Source organism: Haemaphysalis longicornis, unplaced genomic scaffold, assembly GCF_048455015.1.
Source record: "Haemaphysalis longicornis isolate Haplotype H1 unplaced genomic scaffold, Haemaphysalis longicornis Haplotype H1 scaffold_3, whole genome shotgun sequence".
Classification (NCBI taxonomy): domain Eukaryota; kingdom Metazoa; phylum Arthropoda; class Arachnida; order Ixodida; family Ixodidae; genus Haemaphysalis; species Haemaphysalis longicornis.
This window is the reverse complement of record NW_027526335.1, coordinates 155,938,352-155,964,361: the sequence shown is the minus strand read 5'-3', so window position 1 is coordinate 155,964,361 and position 26,010 is coordinate 155,938,352. Positions and strand designations below refer to the sequence as shown.

General features: G+C 46.4%; 1 protein-coding gene across 3 annotated transcripts in view; it reads left to right on the top strand.

Annotated features, from left to right (window-relative positions):
* The first annotated feature begins 9,485 nt into the window (after positions 1-9,485).
* LOC144175164 (uncharacterized) overlaps positions 9,486-26,010 on the top strand; it is a 33,895-nt gene continuing 17,370 nt past the window's right edge. The window contains exons 1-4 of one of the 3 annotated variants that reach the window (XM_077704265.1): positions 9,486-9,972; positions 20,617-20,818; positions 22,283-22,386; positions 23,512-23,714. In XM_077704265.1, the coding sequence (XP_077560391.1) occupies positions 9,847-9,972; positions 20,617-20,818; positions 22,283-22,386; positions 23,512-23,714 (635 nt within the window). In that variant the 5' untranslated portion in view covers positions 9,486-9,846. The remainder of the gene's footprint in view (positions 9,973-20,616; positions 20,819-22,282; positions 22,387-23,511; positions 23,715-26,010) is intronic. The other 2 variants (XM_077704264.1, XM_077704263.1) reach the window with 2 other exon arrangements.

Below are 26,010 nucleotides of genomic sequence, written 5' to 3'. Positions count from 1 at the left end.
AGACAAATGGTGTACTGACCAAGCACATCTACGGGTTTACCCCCTGCCTTCTCGCTCAATGCCACGTGAAAGCGTCACACGATGACTCACGCCCGTCTAGCGGCCCTGTGCGCACCTTGCTCATGTGCTAAGAGTTACAAGAATTAAAGGAAGCTCACACCAATCCATGGAATCTCACTTTTAGTACGCCAATGTGCTAAAGCCTGTGGCCTCCAGTGTTCACGTAAAAAATCACAGCTCCTTGTCGTCCGCCCTCACGCAAAACGACACATAGAGGAACACATTCAAATACTCCTTGACGGCGAGGCCATCATTCCAAGCCCCAGCATCAAGATCCTGGGCCTACATCTCCAGGCCAACACCAAGAGTGACGTCTCCTTGCAGCGCCTCAAAAACAGCATTAATCTAATCATACACATGATTAGGCGAGTTGCCACCAAGAAGCGAGGCCTAAAAGATTCCGGTGCCTTTCGATTATTTGAAGCTTTTGTCCTCTTGAGAGTTACCTACGACAAACCCCTATCTTCTTCTCGACGAGGAAGACATAGAGATGCTTTATATAATGATTAGAAAGGCGGTTGAGCAGGCCATTGGTGTTATCATGAGTGCGTCCAAATTGAGGCTATTAGCACGGGCTCCACAACACGGGGGAAGAGCTGATAGAAGGCCATCTTTTTAACCAGAAGGTCCTACTCAGAACTGCGGTGGGTAACCGCATGCTTCACCAGATTGGCTGGGCAGCCCAGAATGTCACTCCGCTTGACGTACTCCCAGTCTCTTGGCGACTAAAACTAAAGATGCTCCCTTTGCTTAGAAATATGAGCCCCTCACATGACGAGGGTCAACGAAAAGCACGGGCTCAAGAGCTAAACACCACCCCCGGTGGGGCTCATGCAGTTATCTACACAGACTTCTCAAAACATCGAGGGCAGCAACCCGCCATCATCGTGGCTACCTCCAGAACCAACCTCGTTGCGTGTACCTCGCTTAGGACCCAACAAATGACGGCAGCAGAAGAGGCAGCCATCACCTTGGCTCTCACTCAACCAGGGGTTCGGAGGGTAGTCAGCGATTCCCAGCAAGCCTACTGGAATCACCAGTCGAGCTGGGTGTCCTGACCTGCACTGTGCGTGCTAACAAATCACTCCCCAAACGGTTCCATTCAGCTCATCTGGACACCGCATCAGGCTTCAATGGAGGGCAACAACTACGCCCACCGAACAAGCCTGCGCTTTTACCTCCCGTGCTATGGAGCTGTACGAGGACAGTCACCCGCTTGTCACGTCCAGGGAGATAATCAGCATTATCGCCTTCTGAGACAGACCGTACCTTCGCCTTACCCTGACCTTTCCAGAGAAAAACAAACTACCGTACGGCTCTTACAATCCGGGCTCCTTCCCCCAGCCTACGAGTATTCACGTAATGCATCCGAATCGCTACGACGCTGAATGTAAATTTTTCTCAGAAGTAGGAATACTCTGCCCCGTAATCGGCGTGTGTGACTTTAGCCCTAAGCACCCTCCTCTCTTTCCGTCAACTACCCAAAAAGAGCAATGGGAGATGCTGCTGTCCAGGCCCTCTCTACCTACCCAGCTTCAGCGGGTGGACAGAACACAGGCCGCGCGGACTGCATATGGGCCCCACAGAAGAAGGAATCACTCCCCAGGGCTGCACTCTGGGCAGAAATCTGAACAGAAGTATTTCTTCCTCCTCCTTCTCAGCCGCAAGTCTCGTCGCCTCCGTCCGCGGCGCAAAGAAGGAGAAGTCAGATCGTCTAACACCGGGTTGGAGCTTACTTTGATTTTATAAAAAAAAGTTTCCCCTCTTGTGCTACACCAATGCAACTCAGCCAAACACCGTTCATGCATCATGCATTCATTTAACCTTACCAAGAATATCTCTTTGAAGTAATAAATGGTGTGGTGAAGTGCATTTCACTTCTCTCTGGTTTCACTATTTGTAGAGCGATGTGAGTGATTTTAAGTGACGTCGCATGAGTAATCGTTATGGGTGCCGTTTACAGCTTTGCTTTCCAACCACATTCACGGGGTGGATTGGCGCGGATTTTTTTTGTCATGAAGGTCCGCGGGGATGACAAGAAGGTAATTTGTTCTCGTTCCGGGGCTGAAGTTCTTATTCACGATGACGGCGTTTTTCATGCTGAAAGCTGATAAGTTGCGTTTGAATACTTTAGGCACGGCGACGTTGCGTCCTTTGAGGTAGTCGATTATGACGCGTAAGTCGGGGTCGGCACGCTGCTGGGCGGCTAGTTCGCTCTCCTTCACGACTTCGAAGAACGCGCTGTCTTCATGTGAGTGTTGTGGTGGTGGATCGACGGGGACGCGGGACAGGCAGTCGGCGTCGGAGTGTTTCCTGCCGGATTTATAGGCGATTCAAACTCCACTGCCCAAGACGGCGAGAGGGATCCTTCAAATTGGCGAGCCAACACAGCGCATGGTGGTCTGTCACAACCTTGAACGGTCTCCCATACACGTATGGGTGAAATTTTGAAATGGCCCATATGATATCCAGGCACTCTTTTTTGTTGGCAGAGTAGTTTTCTCCTCCTTCGGCAGACCACGGCTGGCATAGGCGATTACCTTTTCGCAAACGCTTTGCTTTTGGACGAGGACGGCACCCAAGCCCTTATCACTGGCGTCTGTGCATTTCCGTTTCGGTGTTTTCGTCGAAATGAGCGAGCACGGGCGGACTTTGCAAGTGTTTTTGCAGCTCGCAGAATGATTTTTCTTGGTCGTTTTCCCAGCTGAAAGGGGTGCTATCTTTCGTCAAGCGCGTGAGTGGCTCTGCAATGCGTGCGAAGTTTGCGACGAAGCGCCGGTAGTATGCGCACAGCCCGAGAAATCTTCGCAGGCCCTTCTTGTCTTTCGGCCATGGGAAGTTCGCAATGGCTGAAGTTTTTGCCGGATCAGGTAGGACTCCCGCGGCGTTGACAACGTGGACCAAGAACTTGAGTTCCTCGTACGCGAAACGGCACTTTTCAGGCTTCAGCGTTATCCCCGACGTACGAATGGCCCCGACTACGGACTGCAACCTTGCAAGATGTTCGTCGAACGTCCGGGCGAATACCACAACGTCGTCGAGGTATACCAGGCAGTGTGCCACTTCAGGCCAGCTAGCGCAGTGGCCATGACCTTTTGAAACGTTGCTGGCGCCGTGCACAGCCCAAAAGGCATCACCCTGAACTCGTTTAGGCAGCCCGGATTTATGAATGCAGTCTTCTCGTGGTCTCTCTCGTCCACTTCAATTTGCCAGTAGCCGGTCTTCAGATCCATCGATTAGAAGTACTTCGCTTGGCAGAGGTGGTCCAGGGCGTCATCGATTCGTGGTAGGGGGTACACATCCTGTTTGGTGATTTTGTTCAGTCGGCGGTAGTCAACGCAGAACCTTAATGTGCCGTGTTTTATGCAGAAATGCATTATAGTCGGAGGTTGTCGTGCGTCCCTTGGCCGGCGTCCGCAGCGCGTCTGATGATGATTGTGGCATGATGCCCCTAGGGATTGGCCAACCAAACAATCCATCACGAGATAGCTTCGCGTTCAACCACCATCGTGATCTTCCCGTAGGGGAACCGCTGAAGAAGAAGAAGAAGACAAAGCTGCGAAGAGGAAGGCTGCGTGAGTTTTGGCTACCGTTATCCTCCTCGGCCGGTGCATCTTCCCGATTGAACCCGGTCGAAGAGCGGCTCATCGCGCCTCGACTCCCCTTCATGAGCATCAGGCGGCTGACTCTAGGCAACGGGCAGTTTGAAATCAAGGGACAGGCGGTGAACGTGCCCATCGACGTATCGAAGGTTGTGCGGTGCTTTCCTCGCATGGTACCCGAGGATGTTGCGTTCGACGTTCACATCAAGCGGAGGCTGATGAGTCCGGCAACGTACAAGCGCGGGTTGGTGAAGCGCGGCAACATCCTGGCTTGGCTCAAGCACCTCGAACACACCCCGCTGTACCGCGCCATCAACGTTCGCGTCGATTGGAGTCGGCTCGATCACTTCGATGCACCCAATGCATTTCTGCATCCTCACAATCCCCCTCTTGGAGGTGCGGGAGAATTTTTTTCTACACGAGTACGACCGGCGCCGCCCAGGGGCTTTTCAATGGCTGTATAATGTCGTCACTGAGCATGTCGTCGACTTGAGTCCGGATGGATTACCGCTCGTGTGAAGAGACGCGGTACGCTGACTGTCGCGTAAGAGGGGCTCCATATTCGGTTATAATTCATTGCTTCGCTAGGGCTGCAAGACGTAATTTCGAAAATTCTTTATCTGGTTCAATAACCTACCGCGTCCTTCCCTCTGCTGTCCTTGGCATTCTTGACTGCCCATCCTTATTTCTGTATTATTTAAACGAGCCTCTCTTCTCCCATTCTGATTCGCTACATGCATAGCGAGGGCCCCTGTTCTGGCAGTCTTGGTGCCATAGGTAGCTTAAGAGGGTTCAACGCTGGTCGACCACTCTCGATATGTCGTAATGGTCGAATCACGGCCCGGGGATAAAAAAGAAGGTCCCCATCACCCTGAGTAGTCCGAGTGACGCTGGCTACCACCCTCAATCGCAGGCAACAAATCCCTTAACATAACTACCAGAGAAAGTGGAGCGGAAAAACATCCCCGCTAGCGTGGTGGTCTTCGCACCAGACGCGTATACTGGAGGTCGTGGGTTTGGATCCCACCCGGCGAGAATTTTTCATCCACTTTCTTTCTTTCTTCCAAAATTCTTGATCTGCTTCAGTAACCTACCGCGTCCTTCCCTTTGCTGTCCTTGACATTCTTGACTGCTTATCCTTATTTCTGTATTATTCCAACGAGCCTACCATCTGACATTCTGAATCTGTATATATATATATATATATATATATATATATATATATATATATATATATATATATATATATATATATATATATATATATATATATATATATATATATAAATATATATATATATTTATATATATATATATATATATATATATATATATATATATATTCATGCGGTTACCAAACATTGTTGCTACTTCTCCCTCTGCTTCACTTTCCGCGAGGATTCCGCTTCCTTGACGATGGTGACGAGACGAGGAGTCCCTTGTACGCAATAGGTGTGTAGAAGTTTTGTATTCATTCATGCCTCATTTTTGCCCCCTTAAATGGAGGACATCAGTATAATCCGCGGAAAGTAGATAACATGCAATACATGTTTTCTAGATATTACACTTATGATAATGTCCAACGGTACGGAGGGGCACACGGTTTATGGGTTCTGAAAAAAACGTGGCGGCGTTGTTGTACCAAGATACCGTCACTCTCGAAGGCTCCTCGTAACCGATGCCATTTACACCGCAGTGAGCCCTGTCGGCGGTGGCTTTGACCACGCTATCGTATTCCCGGTCTCCCCTGGCGTGTGGGAAGCCGAGGAGTGTCGAACGCTGAGGCGTTTCCAAAGACATCCTTTCCCGACCTTTCTTAACGCAAAATATTTGTATTTGTGATTTTCTCCCTGCCAGTCACTCGGCCACTGCAAACCGCGAAAGTGTAGCAATGCTTGAATACTAAACAGGTAGTAGAAGGACCCTTCAAAACTTCGAAAACTGGTGTCATGTTTAATTCATAGGCGCATAAGTTTGGAAACATAAGCCCTATACGACGGAAAATGTAAATATGTCAACGAAAGTACAACCGGTGTATAATTAAACGTGTACATTGAAATAACTTCGGCTACAGTACTTGCACAAACTACGCATTAAAATGGTGTCGAATAGGAGCAACATAAAAGCAAACAGTAGGAAAAGATGCCGCGGCAGTTCTGTTATAAGGATAACAAAGGGGGCTCAAGCAAAACACTCGCTCAATCACGGTACGGGCTTGCCCCTCAGCATCTGGATCGCTGATGGTATCATGCTTTTCCTTCTTGGTCTTTCTTTTTATTCCGCATTCTAGTTTGGTTTAGTTCTGTAGATTCGCGGCTTCGTCGGCCTGGTAAACGAGAAAAGGAAGCAAATACCTAAAACCGAAGGAAAACGGAGGAGGAAAATGAGGCGTCAATGTGAAGGGAGCGCGGTATTCTGAGGCAGCGCCACAGAAGCCGAGCAGTCGCTGCGTAATGCACAGAAATAGGTCCTGCAGCGTCCTCCGCGTTGCTCACTTCAATTTAAATTCACCAACTCTCACTCTCCTCCACAATAAAGTCTTTTCCAATCCAATCCACTCTCCTCCACGTTGCGTGACCTTCCGAACCACGTGACATCGTCACGTTGAAATTGTCAGCAGTGCGGAGAAGTATCCGCGTTATTTAATGCATTCTGGGCTTGTTCTCGGATTTGGAAAGACGACTCAAAGGCCACCCATATCATTTTAACAAAGACATAAGAGGCAGCTCTGGCCAGCTCGACTCTTCATGACAGCGTTCACTGATCGCGAGGGCTTAGGCAGGAGCTGATGCATCGGGGGCGCGAAACTCCTGATTCCACCGATGCATGCTTTTTCTTCACCCGTTCCCCATTCCACTCCTTCCACTTTCTAGGAAACGCTTTCCCACCCATCCATCCACATATTACAATTGTTCGCACAAGGCGCGAACATGGCAACATTCAATAAAGGCAGCCTCAAGGTATTTGTTCGTTGTCGCAGCCGACAAGAGAAATCCGTCTACTAGAAACCAGCACCCGTCGACTTTGTGGGACAACGCTGGCGTGTCTCTGATTTGTGTGCGGAAAGCGATTGAGATCGATACGCTATAAATATGCTTCTAATTTTCTGCGTTTAAGCGAGAGCAATGAATCAACGGGGTGTTTTGGTTTTGCATACTGAAGCGTGCAAACTGGGCGAGTGGCAACTGAAGCGAGCGCCCGTTTCGTGTGCTCGAACCGATGAAAGGGCGAGTGAGCGGCGCAATTTCATTTTCGCTGTTTTTAGCGTGGCCTCCGCGATTGGCTACCGGCGGCGCGCCGTTGTTCCGGCCGTCCCAATCGCCCGGAGAGAGCGTAAGTTGAAAAGGGGGCCCGTCCTGGCGCGGGCGGGCGCAGAGGACGAAAACTCAGCCTTCGCAGCTTGTGTGTAACGTTTAATCTAAAAAACTTACCGCACACTAATGAACGAGAAAGGTAGAAGTAGTTACTGGTGCCTTGGAATTTTCGACATAGACTATGCCTGGGGTGACGCATAAGTGAATTCGTTGCACAGCAATATTATTTTTTGTAGTCACGCATGGTTCCGAAAATACACGTTTTCCGGTTTTATTTCTGAAAATCTCGCACATGTTGTCGGAACGCATATTCCGTGCGTTCTGAGCAAAAACTAAATTATGGGAATTCCACCGACGTTCATCCAACCATTAGTAAACACAAAAATACCCCCTATGTCGTTTCCTTTTTTTTCTTTAAACGTGCGGTCTTTGACAGATAAAGTAGATGACATGGCAACATTACTTGAAACGTTTGGAACAACTTTTACCGCGATACTATTAACAGAGACGTGGTATACTTAAGAATCAGTGTATACTGTCCAAATGGCTATTGGTATTTCTTCCGCAATGGGCAGGGTAAACGTGCTGGTGCCGTTTATTGGCATGCATGCTTGCATATACAAACGCACAGAGAGACTTCCACTCTACCATAAATGGAGGTGGTCTAAGTAATGTCATAACAATCTCTACCCGAGTTACGGTGGGTAGTTCTCCACTTGATGTGTTTATTCACTTATATCCCGAACAATTTACTTACAGCCGATGTTGTGCATACAGATGTTAGTGATCACCTTAACTGCTCACCGAAAAAAAATAATGCTCTTAATATGTCATGCCAACAAATTATGTGCAGAATATTATTCGAGCAATCTAAAAATTCAGAAACAGCCTTTCGATAAAATACACATGTAGAGTCCATAGCGGTGCCAAACGCATCGCGGAAAACCATCACTTTTTCACTCACGGCAAATAATTTGGTACCGAGATTGCTTAGGTACTGGAAACCCCTAAGCATATTAAATTAAAACCCAAAAATAATTAATTCGTACCTGTTGGGTCCGAAAACATCCGCAATCACTTGAAGAATGTGCGGTTTCATCATTGCTTCTACATTGCACCCTGGTCGGCCAAGCGGCGGCGACCACGAGGCGGAGATCAGAGCCGAACCACGCTGAACCTGGCATCACATGAAGTGTTTTCGCTCTGCGAGGAACTCGGGCGAGCGGCTGTGGACATACGATATCCCAACGGATAGCGCGGAGCTACGTGGCCGACAATGCCAGCGCACGCAAGTGTGTGTTATGACGCCTTCGCTGGTGGCGTGATGTTTGCACCACAATAGGAAGGCGCACCACATTGCGGAGGATCCATTCAACTCGAGGTGACCCTGAGAATTACGAAGAATCAGGCAAGGACCGTGCAAGACCGCAAGCGACGAATGATCACCTTGAGAAAGGCGGTTCGTGTTCCTTCCGTGGCCGGAAGGAACACGGGCCGGACATTTCGTCTGCAGTGAATGGGAAGTTCACGAAAGGGAAAGTGGTGTTCTTTGATTGGGCTACAGGGAATCCTTTGTGTTTAGAAAGCCTATATAACCTCTTGTAAATACATTGTAAACAGAGCAGGAGACGCATTAAACACTCTCTTCTCTCAGATGTCGTGTTTGTCTGATCCTCAAGGTGCCAGCAGATAACGAGTTCGTCCTCATTCCCCATGTCAGCGGCATCCATCTGCCACTCAACCAGCAAGGCGAACGTAAAGAAGAGAAGGGAAGAACTTGACTGTACTCGTGGAGGCCTAACAGATTATTTGACTATCGTAGTCGCCTGCCTATAAACAATACAGGAGAGCTTATCGGTATTACGCTGTTTTCGCGCACGCGAACTCGCACACACGCACGCACGCACACACACACGCGCGCACGCGCACGCACACGTACGCACGCACGCAAACACCCCCCCCCCCCCCACACACACACACACAGGGCATACCTAGAGCGTTCGAAACAACTTCAAAGGCAAAAAAAACATATTTTCGCGCTGCGATATCCCGCGAAAATGCTGCAACACCGAGGAAAGAATTCAGCACGCTGGCATTCACTCTGCCCGAGATGACAGAACCCTGGGCTATGGCATTCGCCTTTTAAACAAATGACCACTAAAGCTGCGTGCAAAGGCAATCATGGGTGTTAAACAACGTACGTTAAACAACTTTGTACTCGTAGGATCGAGTCAAAATACATTGACCACATATTAAGAGTTTTCTGGCATGAAGACGCGACAACGAAGGCTGGTTTACAACTCAAAGCGCAGGCAGCGTCGGCCAGACGAGCGTCTCTTCAACCTTAGGCTAAGTTCGCCACCTCGCGGCGGTAATAGGAGTTAACAAAATTACACCGCTCCGCCTTCCTCCGCGCCGAATGGGACGGCCGGAGCAACGGCGCGCCGCCGGCAGCCGATCTCGGAGGCCACGTTTTTACGCTCTCGCTTGCCTTACGGGCCGCAAGGAGTCGCCGCAACTTCAGCCACCAATGTTTGCATTCCTCCTTCCTCCTTGGCGCGTAGGCTTTCATGTGTGTGGCGTTATCTAATCATCGCAACTGACCCCCCTCTCCTACCCCCTCGCGCCTAGGGCACTTCAGCTTCCTATGACGGTTCTAACTGGCAGGAACACGGGTGACCGCTTTGCTTCCTTGTATTACAAGTTTTGGTGCTACCCTGTTTAGGCGTGTGCTTCCTGCCCGGTGTGTGCTTCGGCGAAGGTATCACAGGCGGTGAACTGTAGCATTTTCGCGCTCCCTGACTTGCATCTGCGGTGAGCTTTAGCTTCCCGCTCCGTGGAATAACGCAGAGTGACAGCCGTGCGGAACAATGCTAAAGGCCCGCGTAGAAGACGGTGTTGTGTATTCGCCGTTCCCCAGTGTCGACATTCCCGTTTGCTCTGCGTACACCACGATCAGGGATGGCCTGGCCAAGTTTCCAGAACGACTGGCTTTGGTAAGGTGACAACAGTTTCATGATTCGAAACCGGGTTTTGTTATCCGCTGTGTATTGAGCTTTCCGTTGTGTACGTATTTTTTCCTCTGCCATCTCGCTACTTTCGCTGTAATTTGAATGCAGGTGTGTTAGATTAAATTCAATTTTATCACGTTCGCACGGTTCACGCACCATCTTTCAAGACAGCGCGATTCTTTCTATTTGTTATTTGTTTCATCTTCTGGGACAGCATGACGAGAGCTCTATTTTTTGTTCGACTTTCTATCTCGACGCTGGTGAAGCCGACCTGTGTCCTCTTAACGCATTGTCTTCCTTTTCACTCGCTATTTCAAAACCACCCTAACATGTTTTTTGGGGGGTGGTTTCTTGGGAACGAGTAGTTACATAGTTGCATTTTGCCTCAATGTGCGTGAGGTTTTGTGTGCCCCAAAAGTGTAAGAGTAGGAATTATATCAGTTTGGAACAGCTCTACCTATACATGCTTTTTTGTCAAACTGCTTCAACTTTAGGCCGGAGGGCTGAATCAAGGGGACACGCACAGGCATGCAGACAGAGAGACAGAACGAAATTTTCGCGTTTCAGTAACCTAAGAAGAACTACCGTTTTTCACATGAGACCCAGAGATAGTTCAGTGCGGTGTTTATTGCTCATGGCTATCCCAGCAGCACCGCCTACTTTCCTTAACCTGCACGGCATTTAAAGGGTTTCTTAGCTTTGCGGCTGAAGGTCTATTTCTTCGCGGTTGGTCGTAAGGAAATAGATTCATTGCCGGTGGCTCCAATGTTCTAGATAAAATTTTGCTGGAACGACTGCTAGAAAACAGCGTGTTGGATTCGGTTATAATATCTCCACTTTATCTCTGATATATACTTTATCAATACTTTATGCTGTTTATTGTATACAGTAAAAAGTATGTATTAATATAATTAGTACAGTATATAGTGTACATACTATATTTTATAATTTATCTATACTTTATATTGAGCTCCATCTGTATTGCTACTTGGTGCGCCAGTTCACGTCTTATTTACCCAAAAAATATAGCCCTTTCTCTGCCCGTAACGCGTCCCACCGTTAGGAGCAGGAAACGGGCTGTAGGACTCTGTGACAACGACAATATTCAACTAAGACTGAATCACCAATCCAAAGTAAGTGCTGGGGGGATACATTCCAAATTACTATGTCGAACGCTTGAAAACATGTTCCGAGGACAAAAGTAACTTTACCTACTCTATTTTACCCTAACCATAGCATCCCTGCTCGCCATGAAATCTTCAAAGGTGGAAGTCACATTGCTTATAAACTCGATATGCCCTGCGAACAAATATACTTGCCCATCATCAGTTTTCAATTGTAAATGATTACCCACGAGCCAGGGATTTTTCGGTGAGCACAGGCAGCCTGAGTACGCTAGTATTTCCGGTGAAAAATAAATTTCCTGCTTACTTTACAAACACACACAACCTATGTCTATTACGCGTATGTGTCTTAAGAGTTGAAAGCTTCACGCGTTTTGAAAACTTGGGTACAGAGCAATTAAAAACCCCCTGCAATATATCGATTGCTACACAATTATTGTATATGTTTCAGGTGACGAACGTAAAAACGTTAGCATTTTGCCGCTGTATTCTTGAGGATTAGTAGTAAATTTTCGAGAACATACCGAGACACTTCCTAACATTGCTCATTTAATTTGAAGTGGTTGCCAGATAAATTGAATCAACAAGACGAAGCGTATCATTCAGATAAGACTAGGGTACTCCAGAAGTTACTACCAACACTGTCGAGAGTACAGGAGGAGGGGTTCCGCGGCGTGAAGTGCTTGTTCAAAAGTTTGTTCACCAAGCCCACGGCCACAGCCGTGACATACATTTTACCGCGCGGCGTAGTGACTATGCTTTGAAGCTGTAGAAACAAAATAACGTTCATATAACAATTTTTTCCCTTGTTGTGCAGACGCCAAACTAGGGCAACGATAACTACAGAACCAAAATGTTAACCGCGTTTTAACTTTGTTTTTGTTGGGGGTTGCAAAAATAAATGATGCTCTTTTAACAGCTTTCTTGACGTCACCACGGGCTCCTCTGCATTACATTTTGTGCAACGTTTAAATTCTATGATTGTATGAGGAATCTTGCTTGACTATAGCACTGGGGACTGCAGTTTTTTCCCCCGTGCTGTTCACCTGTCATTCAAAGATTTGTTTCCACCCATGCTATTCCCACGTTACGTAAGTATTGTTTCGTATGCGTATAATCTAGGGTGTAGCCGGGAGAAATACGTTTTCGAAAAACGCAAGAAAACCTTACCTTACCTAACATAACATAACCTAACCTAACCGAACCTAAACTGACCTAACCTAACCTAACCTAGCCTAACCTAACCTAACCACTCCTTTTCTTGCTGCCTCGATGGTCCGAGCTTCGCGTTTCTAAAGCTGCACATAGTTTTCTACGCTGTACCTCGACATTCTTTCATCCAACTGCGCGAACGTTGCGAACTTCTCACGGACAGCGAGGGGTCGGCTAGCAGAAATTTCCGTGGCAGCATTGCTCGTCTCTTGCAGTGGTGACTATCGCGTAGCTCCCTATTCAGGGAGCGACTCAGAGATAATCTCATCCATGGATAAAACCTCTAACACTGTCTCAAACAATCTTCGCCCCACTTTGATCAGCCATGTGTTCCGCCGACCATGCCAATGAGAACTTGTTGCCCGTGTGGAGTGCGCCAAGATTACGCGTGAAGTCACGCGTTTGTCACGTGACTGCATCAGCCAATGAGATTCCACTGCCGGGAGAATTTCGAAAACGTATTTCTCCCGGCTGCCGGCAGACTAGCCACTCCCTATAATCTATGGACTAATATACCTACTTTAAGCCAGCCGGTGGCGACAATTTATGGTTGGACTGGAAAAAGAAATCACAAGACACCTTTCATGTTCTTGGTAAATGTGCACACGAAAGCATTAACACGCATTTTACTTATTAACCCGAAAGCGTTATTAGGATCATTTTTCGATTTCCCCGTGGATGCTAGCCGTCCGCTATCAGCCGTGCTCGTCGTGTCCACGGAAATACGTCACCACTGGCAGCCGGCACGTACGACTGAGGCAGCACGATTCGAGGGGTGGTCTGAATTGGGGCAACTGAAGTGAATAAAGGAAGACAATGATACCATAAAGTTTCTTCCAATATACACTAGAGAGTAATTTGGCGCTAGCGTCTCTGCGGCTCACGTCAAGGCCGTCTCTGTGGTCATGGGCACCCATTATACATTGCGCTCGCCTTAGTTTACTCATTAGCTTGGATTGAAACGTTTTAGTGACCGCAGATTTAAACAAAGTGCCTCAAAAACGCGAAGAATAGTGTGCAATTATGTATGTGCAAAATAAAAACAGGTTGTTTTGAACTAAGGAAAAAGGAAGTAAAGCGTATTTTATCCCTGAACGGTTGTGCGTGCTATTCCGCAGGCCAAGGTTTTAATTACGAACAATGTTATTATTTGGGGGGGAACTCACTAAAGACTGATTTTATTAATTTTACCATTATTTCAACTAAGAAATTCTTTGACAACTTTGGAAAGTTTTTTGAGCGTGGCTATGAAAACATTGCCTTCGGGGTGAACCGGTGCAGCGACCGTAAGCTAGTTTAACAAGAAAAAAGAAACCGTGGCGTTAAACAGTCGTCGGCGATGACAAGGTAGGACGCATACAAGCGCCCGTATCTGTCGTATCTTGTCTTCGTCGAAGTACGTTTTGTTTCTTTTTTTCGTCGCCTGCAAATTTCGCGGCGGCATATCACCCGCTCAGTCATACGTCCTTGGACTGCGGCATGAGCAACGTCAGGTGCAATCACGTACTGCCTGCTGTTTCACCGAACACGGCTGCCGCAGAACAGGCAGGGTTTCGGCTTCCTTGTAGCTCGCAAACGTGTTAATGCATAGTGAAGAAAGCAAACCCCAAAAACCGCCTAAGAATTCAATTGCCATGCCAAGCCCAAGCCAAAAAGGGGGGTCTTGCCATGAACCCCCCCGACGACATGGCTTACCAGGAGCAGTTTCCTCTCTAATATACTTACTAAGGAACTGTATGAATGATACTTCAGCGGAGACGAAAGAAAAGACACGCGTACTCAGCAGGTGCCGCCCCTGCGCTTTGAAGTCATGGCAGAACACTCGACAGACACGGTCACCAGCCATGCCCGCAAATGATGCCACCACACCAAACCGTCTTTCTAATGCAAGGTAAAAATGAACTTCCGGTAATTCATGACCTGATGCTACACCTGGGCCATGAGGCACGCGGTAGTGGAAGTGTCCTCAATATTGTTGATCACCTGAGTATTTTTAATGTTGGCCAAAGTGTCGACACACGGGCGTGTCAGTTTTCTGCTTCCAGCACAAAGACGGCCACCGCGGCTGGAAATCTAACCCTTGTCCTTTTGCCCAGCAGCGCGACACCTTACCCACTCAGCCACCCCGGCGTGTTTCTACCGGATGAGGCCGGCACCAGCATTGGGTCACCTAACTGAAATAGGGGGCAAAGGATTAACACTTCTGAAAAAACTCACGGAAGGCATTGATTATGAGCACAAACGAAATAAAATAAAACACAATATTCTAATCACATTAATTTTCGAACTCCTTTCGAATAATTCCGTCGTTCTGTCTCCGCTGCAAGCACCATTTGGCAAACTAGGGAGGTCGTCACGCGGCCAAGTTAAAAATCACCCTGAAATAGGCGCGAGTGTCCTCCCAGAAAACCGTCGGTTGGGGATACTCGGCATCGCCGTGGAGTAATATGGCAGAGTCTTACAATCGCCAAATAAGAAAAAATCCTTTACCAATTACCCACGTTATGAAACGCCTAACCGAGAGAAGAGCAGGAAAAAAAATGAAGTGGTACCACTCATTCAGCCACTCATCATCAGCTCGATATTGCAGGGCTTACCGTATCACAAATTTCCCTCCACCGAAAAAAACAAACATCATTATCGGGACAGCATATAAGCCAATCCTCAACCTCGGAATTTTGACCTTGAGACGAACTGACAATCGGTGGTCCACCAGGGTTGCAGAATGTGTGTAGAAAATGGGAAAGGACATTAACTCGACGGAGGAATAAAAACCATACGGAGGCAAAGATTGGACTCCGACAGCGCAGGAAAAGATCGATGAACGTCAATGGGTTTGTTTGCCTGCATCCTGCAGTCGACCTAAATAGAATGTTGATGATGATGACAATGAATAGGCCCTCAGATTGTGTCTTTATAACGCTCTAGAAGAAGTCAGAGAAATTACTCTCTTAGCACCAAGAGGGCGTCTGGGAAAACAAAATCCGGAAGGGCCAACGTCGTATAGAGCCTAGGTTACTCCTCTGAAAAGAAACGACTGCATGCTCCTTGCCGTTTGTTTGCGACTGCATGCCCCTTGCACGTACAGGAACAAGAGAACGGATGTTAGAGACGTAATCTTGTCTATACGACTAGCGGAAGTGTCCAATAGATGCTTAAACATCATTACAATCTCTCAAAGGGCGTTACACGGCTGGCTGCAGGCAGAATGCCGAAATGCATCTGTGAGATCCTCCCTTCCGCAATTCAGAAAATTAATAACGTCACCTGGACGCCTACATACAAGGGTCTGGAAGAAAACGAGGCACCGACCAAGGTGCACAAGTGAACTTATATACCGTGGTACTTGATACCAAGACTACTCTCCCCTACAGAAAAAAGCGTAGAATGTCTGCTGCTACTACGCCTAGGAACACAATTGTTCTCTTGCAACAAGGGTGGTCTTAATGCCGAAGAATAGCAAACTCTGTGGAGCATAAACCAATGCCAGTATCTACAAATATATGTGGCCGAAGATGTTCGATGGGCACAGCAGACATGAACTAAAACTCTGCTAAAATCGAAATACCTCCATTTTCTTCCACGCAGCCTAGGCATGTCCAAGAATATACGCAGAAGAGCTCAAACATTGCATGTTTCATGCCTATCAAGACATGGGATACAGTTTTAATCACATTGTTACCTCAAGGTCAGTGAGAGCTGATGAGAGGGCAAGGGAAGGAGCTGTTGTATCTGCCACCCTGGACTTCAGGTTCCACCATTGAGCTCATTGCAACCTCTATGCCCCATTTTCCTCAAGCTCAACTATTTCTTCCTTAACAAAGATCTTCATACTCTCTCTCTCAGCGAAAAAGCAAAAAATGTACAGTTCAGAATAAACACATTGAAATACTGACACTGACTCCTCCTTGCTCAAACTAGCCAACAATCAATCCGCAACCGCAACCTTTTACGCTTACACCATAAGCCCCAGAAACGCGCAGGGACTATCTCTCTCCAGGGCCACGGCGACTCAAAACCCTCCCTGATGAGTCCTGAAGGTCTCGCTTCGCAGACCTTCAGGACTCATGAAGCATGCGTCGTAAATGCAGCAGATGCGTTCGGAAACACTCCCTGGGAGTCAAAGTAACGCTATCGCGTCTTATATTTTAAGGCACATACGTAGATGTCACCTCGAACTTCGTTGTTGTTTATTTATTGACTATTTATTTACTTCAATAACTCGCTTCTGTAATACCCGAAGGCATTACATAGTAGAGTGAGCTCACAACACACACACCCGCCGCGGTGGCTGCGTGGCTAAGCCGTTCTGCTGCTGAGCACGAGGACGCGGGTTCGATTCCCGTCCCCGGCGGCTGCTTTTCCGATAGAGCCCAAAAGCAAAAACCCCGTGCGTTCTTGATTTTGGCACACGTTAAAGATCCCCAGGCGCTCACAATTAATCTGGATCTCTCTAATACGGTGTGCCTCATCGCCTATGAAACATCGGCGCGTTAAACCCCACAATCAATCAATCATAACAATACACAGAAATGTAAAATACAGAATAAAAAGAGCAATGAGGGAACTTCGCCTGAGACAAGAGATAGACCAGAGGCTGCCTAAAACTGTACACTAATCGAGACAATTCTGTACTAATGCACAGCATTCATACGTCGTTTGTGACCGCGGATTTTTATAAACAGATTTGGCTATGAGTCGTTGACTACGTTATTGCATTAGTTTATAGTTTTCAATTATTTCCTCCCGCTAATGGTGTAGTTTTACACCAATATAGTACCGTATTTATTTGCGTAATGATCGCAATTTTTTCCCAAAAATATGACGCAAATTTAGGGGTGCGATCATTACGCGAGGTAAATTTTTCGCGAAAAAAGTTTCAGTGCAGAAAACGCAAACAAGTTGGAGGTCACAATTTTTTGCGGTAGGTCTCATGAACATAATAAGCGTAATCAATAAAAACATTATAAAAACTCCACGGACCACCGCCAGCCGCGTTGCAAAGTAACTCAGATTGTAGTGTTTTCATGAATTACGGAACGCGCTGGAACTAGTTTTCTGCAAGGTGTGAACAACTCGACCAATAAGTGGCTGCTGCTGTCACAGTGCGGGACACGGCTACCGACGCAGCAAGCTGAGCGCGTTTTCTTTTTTGTCTTGGGAGTACATTATGTGCATTTAGTGCGAGTTTCTTCCGTACCAATAATGAACTCATGCGTGCCGCTATCGCTAATATTGGCAAGTCTGCGGCAATGACGTAGCCATGTATGCTTTGGAAGAGGGGGAAACATAGGTAAGCACAGATCATCGTCAGCTGCACTTGGCACACACACAGCAAATGGCTGCGGCAAGTTCAGGGTGCGATCATTGCGCGGGAAATAAAAAAATCGTATTTTGACGACGAACTTCAGGGGTGCGATCATTACGCGAGTGCGATCATTATGCGAGTAAATACGATAAATAACTGCAATAACTCCGTCAATTGCGCATTTTTGTGCAAATGTAGGGTGTTACACCGTTCCTCCGTGTTCACGAGTTTCGTTTGCTTCATTCTTTTTCGGGCATTTTTACTTTCCGTCTTCGTATAAAATCAGCAGCTGATTTTGTAAGTTTTCTTTTGTGTTTTTATATTTTTCCATTTACTCTTTCCATTTCTTTAATGGTCGATTTGTTATTTTTTTGTTTTTACGTTATTAGAGCAATTACGGTGTTAACTCCAGCGACAATGCATTTCGGTGCAAATGCACATTTTTATAAGGTTTGTCCGTTTTCACAATTTTTTATTCCCCCTTCCGTTATTTCCCTCTTATTTTCGCCTTCATTGTTTGGGGTAGGTGAGAAGGAAGCATATTTTGTTTTCACAAGTTCACTCTTACAAACTTTCAAATTTAAATATTTCTTGCATTTTTGTATTGTTAAGTTGCATTTGAGCAATGCTCTTTTTTAACACGTAATTTTGCTATTTAATGACTTATTTTCACTAACTATGCATGTTTGTCCAAATACAGGGCGCTACGCCATTGGCCCGGGTGGGGCGGTTGGGCAAAGAACGGTAGATGTTAAATGTAAGCTAAGATGTCAAGATTTGTTGACACAGTGGGGGCACATTAGCACCCAGGTAGCCTTTCCACTCCCTATGAAATTTAGGAAACGGTGAGGCACGTCAACAGACAGAGGCAAACGATAAACATAAGAACGCAACCTCCACACACGCATGGAGTTAAGGTTAAATTAACTAAAACGCTGAAAAAAGTGATCTCGACAGACAACGTGCCTTGTCTTTCATGCTCGTTTCCTTTTTGTTGAGGGCGTTTCCCGCATATTTCTTTATTAAGAATGTCAAATGAAGTACTCCGCATTATGCTGTTGGTAGCTCACCCCACGGAATCCTTGAGGCAAATCTTCAGACCAAACTACCGGGTTGCCGCACTATGTAGACACAAAATGTTGAAGAGCAGTAGAATTGCAAGGCCAGGATATAAAGTGCTTGAATGGCTGCATGGGATGCCGTATGACGCACTTGGATGTGGCCAAACGCTCTTCAGTGGTTGTAAGAACGAAGTTCAAGGGATAGGCAGGAACTAGTGCGCCATGGAGGTACACGACTGCCCTTAGAAAAAGGAGCAGGTCTCTGAGTCACCGTTTGCAGGAGATGGCAAGCCAGCATCTAGTCAGTGGTTGCCGTCCTTGTTATCTCCTGCAAGGATGGCGGTAAAGCAGGTGCCGGAGACGATGTCATCCAGCAGATGTACTGCCGTTGAGGCTTTTGTCTCAAAATCCCCCGCTAGGTATACACAGTATACACCGCTCCTCCCAATTACACCAAGAGTCCCAGCTTGTGCGTACGCATGTGCGTGTAGGTCCAACTAATGATGTGAGGTTCACACGCAATTGAGGATGAATGCTGACGCTTAAGTTAGCGTCGCCGCTACATCACCAAATTTCAATTGAAGTTTTTGTGGAAAATGATGAACTGCAGTGAATAGATCAAAATAATGCACCTAGTGTTAATTACTTCATCACCCCGGGTTTAAGCGGGCGCGTTTGGTCTTCGTGTTTTAGTGAAAAGAAGAAAGACAAGAAAAAAATCGAATGAGTTCTGCACGCTGCCGTTTTAACAAAGTCAGTGGATGGTTCGGAGGAAAAGCACTGCGTTGCTAAGTGTAACGTTTTTTGAAATATGTGCAAGACTCAAGCAACTATTGTGATAGTATCTTTTGCACTATTGCTGGCATCCTGTTCAATCTTTCTCGACGCTTAGAATAAACCCGTTGCATTGGTTCGTCCCGTAGCCCTTGGTACTTGCACTCTGCGTTTAGCATAAAGTTTGGGACTCGCTCTACAGCGACCATTTTCCGTCGACTGTAGCACCGACAGTACACGTGTGGAATATTAGAAGCGAAGCTGTGTTGGTCACTGATGGCGGTGTTGGAACAAAAACACACTGCAGGGAAGCCAACTTTACAGAATGGGTGGCACTAGGTCATGATGATGACACAAAAAATAAACGCTTCCCTTGGTCGCAATCTTGCCTGGGTCCCTCGTGTTATGAAGGTGACGTCTATCCAATTGCGCCATCATCATATTCGGGTCGCTCAGAATTTTGTTAGGGGTCGTTGAGCGGGTGTTCGTGTTGGGCTTTGGCTAAGTTGACTTTGGCTTTGAACTTCTTGAATTTTGGATTGCGACGACGGGTGGTGGGTGGAGGCGCTCAGCTTTCTCGCGAGGATTTTTTTCTTGCTCTCGTCTGAGTTTGCACTTTTGTGTCGCAGGCAGTTTGCACTTTGATCGTCGACGCTTTGCCTTTAATTGCAAGGCCTTTCAGTTTGGCTCTTCGCCTTTTCATTTTCGCACGTAAGAAAGCTTCGCGTTTCAACAATAGTCGTCGTTAAATGGAGGGGTGTTACATTTTTTAAGGTTTTTCTCACAGGTGAGATTTTTTATTTAGAGCGCTGGAACGCACCGGTACGCTCGTACGAGCAGTTTGTGAATTGCCAATCTAGCCTGCTACCACGGTGAGAATGTTTGCCATCAAGCTAATTCGTGCACGTTCGTATGGGCTCGCTATTTGGTCTGCGTTGATGGAGGCAGTATCCACGTAGTACAAACAGCGGTCGCCCTACGATTTTGGGATGTAAAAAATCCTTCTTGTCCGTCCATTTATAAAGATTCACTTAGTAGAAGATGCAGGAATTCATAACAATAGACAACATACCTAGAAACAGAGGGTAGAAAGGGCAGTAGCGTATTGCAGTGCATCATGCAGTGCCCAAATTTTGCTCATTTTTTTCAGGTGGATGACACAGTCAGCCTTACGCGACGCGAATTCTTCGTACTCATGCAGCGTTTCGGAGCCGGCTTTCAGCAACACGGTGTGCGCCCGGGTGACCGAGTCTGCATCCACCTTGGTAACAGTGTCGAAAACTTGGCAGCAGCGTACGGCTGCATCTTTGCTGGAGCAACTTTGGTCTTAGCAAAGCCTTCACTAACGGAAAGTATGTTTGATTCACAAGATTTGAACTGGTCTGAATTTAGTGGTGTTGTACAGTGTTGTAATTGTAGGAATGAAAAAGGATCAGTGAATATTTCACAGGCTTTCTTCGTGGCATGCTTTAGAGTGCCGAGGCTCGAAATCTCGAAAAGGTGAAATCTGACAGCCAATTTCGAAAAACGGCACACTTGATTCCTTCTCTGAAAAGGTAATTACGCTGCTTGCCTCATATCCAACGGGTTCCTTAAAAGAACTAAAACTCTTCTACATAAGCGAGCACATATACGGACGTAAAATTTATTATTGTTTCAATATTGTAAATTGTGTTGTTATTTTTTCTGACTTCACCCGCTGAGCTTCACACACAGTCTTATCGCTCTCGAAAAAAGAATACGGCGGCCAGTTCTCGATCATTGCAGAAACGTTCTTGAAACAAGTTTTAAATCTTTTGAAATAGCAGCCGAATCTGACACAACTGCGTCCAAATAAACTTGTTAGTATTGATAAGCAGGTCAGTGATTGCCAGTATTGTAGCACCGATCCTCCTTGGTGTAATAATTTGTGCCACCGGGGTGAGACAAACAGCCACCATTTCAACGGGGCCTGAACTCATTTTATTCAGCCTCACTATGCTAATTCGAAGTGCGGTCATATATACGCAAGCACGGTCGTTCACTGCACCAATACCGATAGGGCAAAGATATTTCAAAAGCAAAGTTATTCTCAGGCAAGCAAGTTTTAGAAGCTTTACATCTCTAAACTTGGTTTTCTTGATGCAGGCCTCGCCAGAAATAGCGGGGCCAATTTTTATGCCTAATGATTCAGCTTTCAGTGTGTTTGCAAAGAAAAATAAAAGCAAAATTTCCCCGCGCCTGGTTGGGACTTCGGCATAGCTTCCATCAATATTTAAAATCGTTGTGCTAAAACGTAGCACAAAATGAGTAAACTACTGTGGGTTCTCTTTTATTGTTCCACTTAACTATGTACTAAGACAACCCTCCGTACACACAAAAAGAATGCCTTAGGTTGAGTTGAGTTTATTACGCACGTGCAAACACAAAAAACGGCTATGATGACTTGTTGCTGCTTTGAAAGTGGGATTTTTGGGATTTGAAATTTAAATTTTACCACACAAGGCTTTGTTTCATTGCCGTGTGTCTCATGCCACTGTAAGGTGGCTAGCCCTACAACAAAGCTAGTATTTTTTCCCTTAGTTATATTGGCCTGAAAGTGTTCGTTTTACCATCGAATTGGAAAAAGTTAAATCCCAGCCTCTTGGTTACACTACCGGCCTAGTAATATCCGGCAGATTTATAATCCCAGTTTTATCTCGGAGCGGGGGCATAATGGACTTTAAATATATTTATTTACAACTAAATGTACGCAGTTTTTCTATTTCGTGCTCCTAATTCGGCGTTGCAGGTATTTTGTTTTGTTTGGTGTCCTTATTGTTGGGGCGTTTCCTTAGGGGAGCTGCAATACCAACTCAGTGACAGCGACTGCACACATGTTTTGACCGACGTACAGTTTGCGTCAAAAGTGAAGAATGCAACTTCTTCTCTAAGCATCAAAGTAAGTTCACAGCGAATCTTTATCATATGCATGGCCGTGCTTATCGCCCTGGTAGTACCATTTTCACAGACGCCGATCTAACACACATATTATCGTTTAGGTTAGTTAGGTGTAACTTCGTCAGTAACCGGCCGTACGATGTCCCCTGCTCCGATTTTACGGGATATTCCCCATACCGTTTATATATTATCTGTATTATGTAGCAGAAGAGAAGCAAAAAAATCGCCAATGTGCATGCTTGTGTTCATCGTCAATGGGCTTCATTCAAATGGTTGTCTTAGCAGCCATCTAGCAACGGTTTTCGATACCTCCGCCTGAGCCGCTCAAGGAAAAGTATTGTCTCCGACTTACTGTTGCGATGACTACCCCGAAGGTAAAATGCTCGGTGTCGGGCCCGTTCGTACACATCTGGAAAACCATAGCTTTGTTACTTTCACTCAAAGCGCATTTCAGCAACTGTCCTTTTCAGGGGTCTCTACACAGTTGTCTGGATAGTGCAATGCGCGCTTCGACCTCTTGCGCCGTTCAAGGTTCTCTTTCACATGCTCTGCAGCCTCGGCGTGGGTTCGGGTTACTTGAGCCGGCGGCTGTGTTGTGTTCTGTTTCCACTCGCGCTGCTTTTGAGCGACTAGGCCACGGGTGTTAGTCACGGGCGGAAAAGGGCGCAGCACCAGACAGCTGCATGAGGTTGGTGCTGCTGTCTTTTCTGTAGCGAAGGAGGACCCGGTGGTTAATGTGCGTGATAATGCGGCAGTGCAGAAATAGTTGCCAAAATGCCGCGAACGCGAGACGTTTCTCTCAACAATAAACTTCCGAAGAAAGCTTCTCGAAACGAAAGGTAGGCGGCGGGAAGGAGTGAAGACACAGTTCACGGCTGAACAAACATTTCCTCCTAGAGGAGCTCAAGTACAACGATTTAATACAGATGTTCGCATGCGTAACATTTTATTGTTAATTAGTTTCAAATTTGAGGGTAAAACATCGATACAAATATTTAGTGACGCATAGCAAACGTATATCCTGAAATGTTTTCGCGATGATTCAATTCGTAGTATCGGCACCAACTGACATTCAAGAAGCCCTGCTGTTCCCGCCCAAGTGAATCATGTGCTCACCGTTCCCCAGGGACTGTTTTCGATGGGCACGGCGGAGGGGTTTGTGTCGGCAGCTTCCTTTAAAGACCTTGCCGAAGACGCCTTCCAAGAGTGTCCCATCGAGGATCCCCGCAACAATGTCATGTTTGTCGTCTACACGTCTGGTACTACTGGCCTCCCGAAGGGAGTTGAGCACACGCACTACGGGTTTGTTGGAAATCACCACATTTCTAGGTTCGTAGATATTTCTGTATTTATAATGTTTGTAGCAACATTTTTCGCAATCTAGATTTCCGCATGTACGGAAAATATATAAACGTGCATTCAGTCGACTGTTTGATAATTGGACAGTTTTAAGGAATGTTTTTAAAGAGCGTTCATGGCAGCCATTTTACGATTTTCCTGGATATCGTCAAATATAAGACGGTCACAAGGAACATAGCTGAAATAGCTGAATGGTGACTTAATACGAGCAAATCTTTGACTGCGCAGGCACATTCTTCACTGTTTCAAATATACTCGCGTGAGCGAGCGATATTCGCAAGCACATTTCCGCTCAAACAAGAAACATCGAGCGCCCTTTATCGCTGAAAAGAAAGATATACAACTTCGCGTACTGTCAGTGATGACGTATGAGGCAGAAACGCCACACCTTACTAAGTCCGGTCAAAGAAATCTTACGTCATCCCAACCAGCAATGCAAATAATGATAGACATAACGTTGAAGGAAGACATCAGAGCACAAATTATAAGTAAGACCTGCGCGTGAGCTGTGTATGTAATGCAGAATACTGACAACCGGTAGGCCATCGTGGTAACAGAGGCGCTCCCTGGAGGCAAGAATAGACGTATAAGGCCAATATGACCACGGAGAGAATGACACCATAAAAATCAGAGGCGATGAATGAACCAGAACATTGCCAGACAGGAACGTCTGGGAGAACATAGGAAGGCTTTCCCTATGCAGTAAAAACTAACAGGCTGGTGGTAATGACGATGCGTATGAGGCGCCCTGCCCACCTGTTCATTGCACGAAGCACTGGCCGCCACCAGAAACCTTCCTTCTAAATAAACGAGGATACACTCACAGGCTGCCATGGCGGCAGCAGATGTGAGCTTAACTAGGACTGCTTAGGAATAACTAGGTTAACTAGAACTTAACTCCTTAACTAGAATAACTTGACTAGGAATATATAAATATATATATATATATATATATATATATATATATATATATATATATATATATATATATATATATTCGACATATTATAGTCACACACCAGGGCGTCCCAGTTCGCAGTATTTATACTAGCCACGCTAGGGACACGCAAACTGTAATGTTTTGCTCAACAGTAACCTCGAAAACGTGATCCCACGTTAGATGAAAAAGTAATCCTTCTTCCAACATTACAATCAGTAAATATAAGGTGTCTTAAGTGAGAATAGGTGCAATAGTGGCTCGTTTCATTTCGCCGCTACCGCGTGTGGAGAGTATTATGCTCCGAAGAAAGCCACCTACCTTCCACCCTACCTGAAGTTTTTATATTGCGCACGCTCCTGTGTTTTCGCGTCACCTTTTGGGCTCAGCCTCGTCGTAACCGAGAGGATGAAGGTGCCCCAGAAGATACATAGAGCAGTAAAGCGGGGAAAAAAAGAATTTCGAAGGTGTGAGAGGGAGGCGGTTGAGGCCATCCGGGACCTCGTCCCCGGCAGAGACGCCATACAAGATAACGGAGAGAAGGGAGAGGCCACCGAAGATAGAGCGTTAAAAGCGGATGATGAAAGTATTGGCGAAAGCGTGAGGGGGAGGGCGGAATGGATTGGTGGCGTGAGGGATGCTCCCCGACAACGACACACTACGAGAGGAAGCCAGAGTATAGGGCGGGCCTTCGTGCATTCGCGGATGAGACTTTCACTTCCTGAGGCGCAGCAGCAGCGCGCTGTTACTGAGAAGATAACAGTTCCCACTGCGTTCGAATTCGCATTGAAGGGTATTGTAATCGTCATCCATTTCTTTATATTTGTGCTCCTTTGCTAGGGCGAGCAGTGACTGGTCCACTTTACTGAGAAGCAACAGCAATGAATTCCTTGCGAAATTTATTACCTTAGGCAACTTGGGCGAGGATTCTGCAGTTCCTCTATTTTGGCGAAAAGACGTAAGTGTCGGTTAACGACAAGACGCTTTCGTGTCTCCCTGAGTCTCGGCGAACGGAATTTTTAGGTCTTCACAATATGCATGGCTCTGAAACACTGGAGGATATGAACGAAATTCTGTGCCCCTCATCTCTGCGAAGAACAAATACCAGTGAAACTGGGCGCAGGCCAACGACTGCACGTACAAAAGTCGGTTGTTTGGTATTTGCGAATAAGTACTTATCCTGAGTAATTAGCTGAATGAAACTTTGAAGAACTCGAATTGGTAGAAGAACTCTGGTGGAAGAACGTTGGACTGCTCATATCCCTACCGCATTGTAGGCATATTAATCTCTGTGCAACTGTGAAACCGCACCCACTCTATCACTGCGAG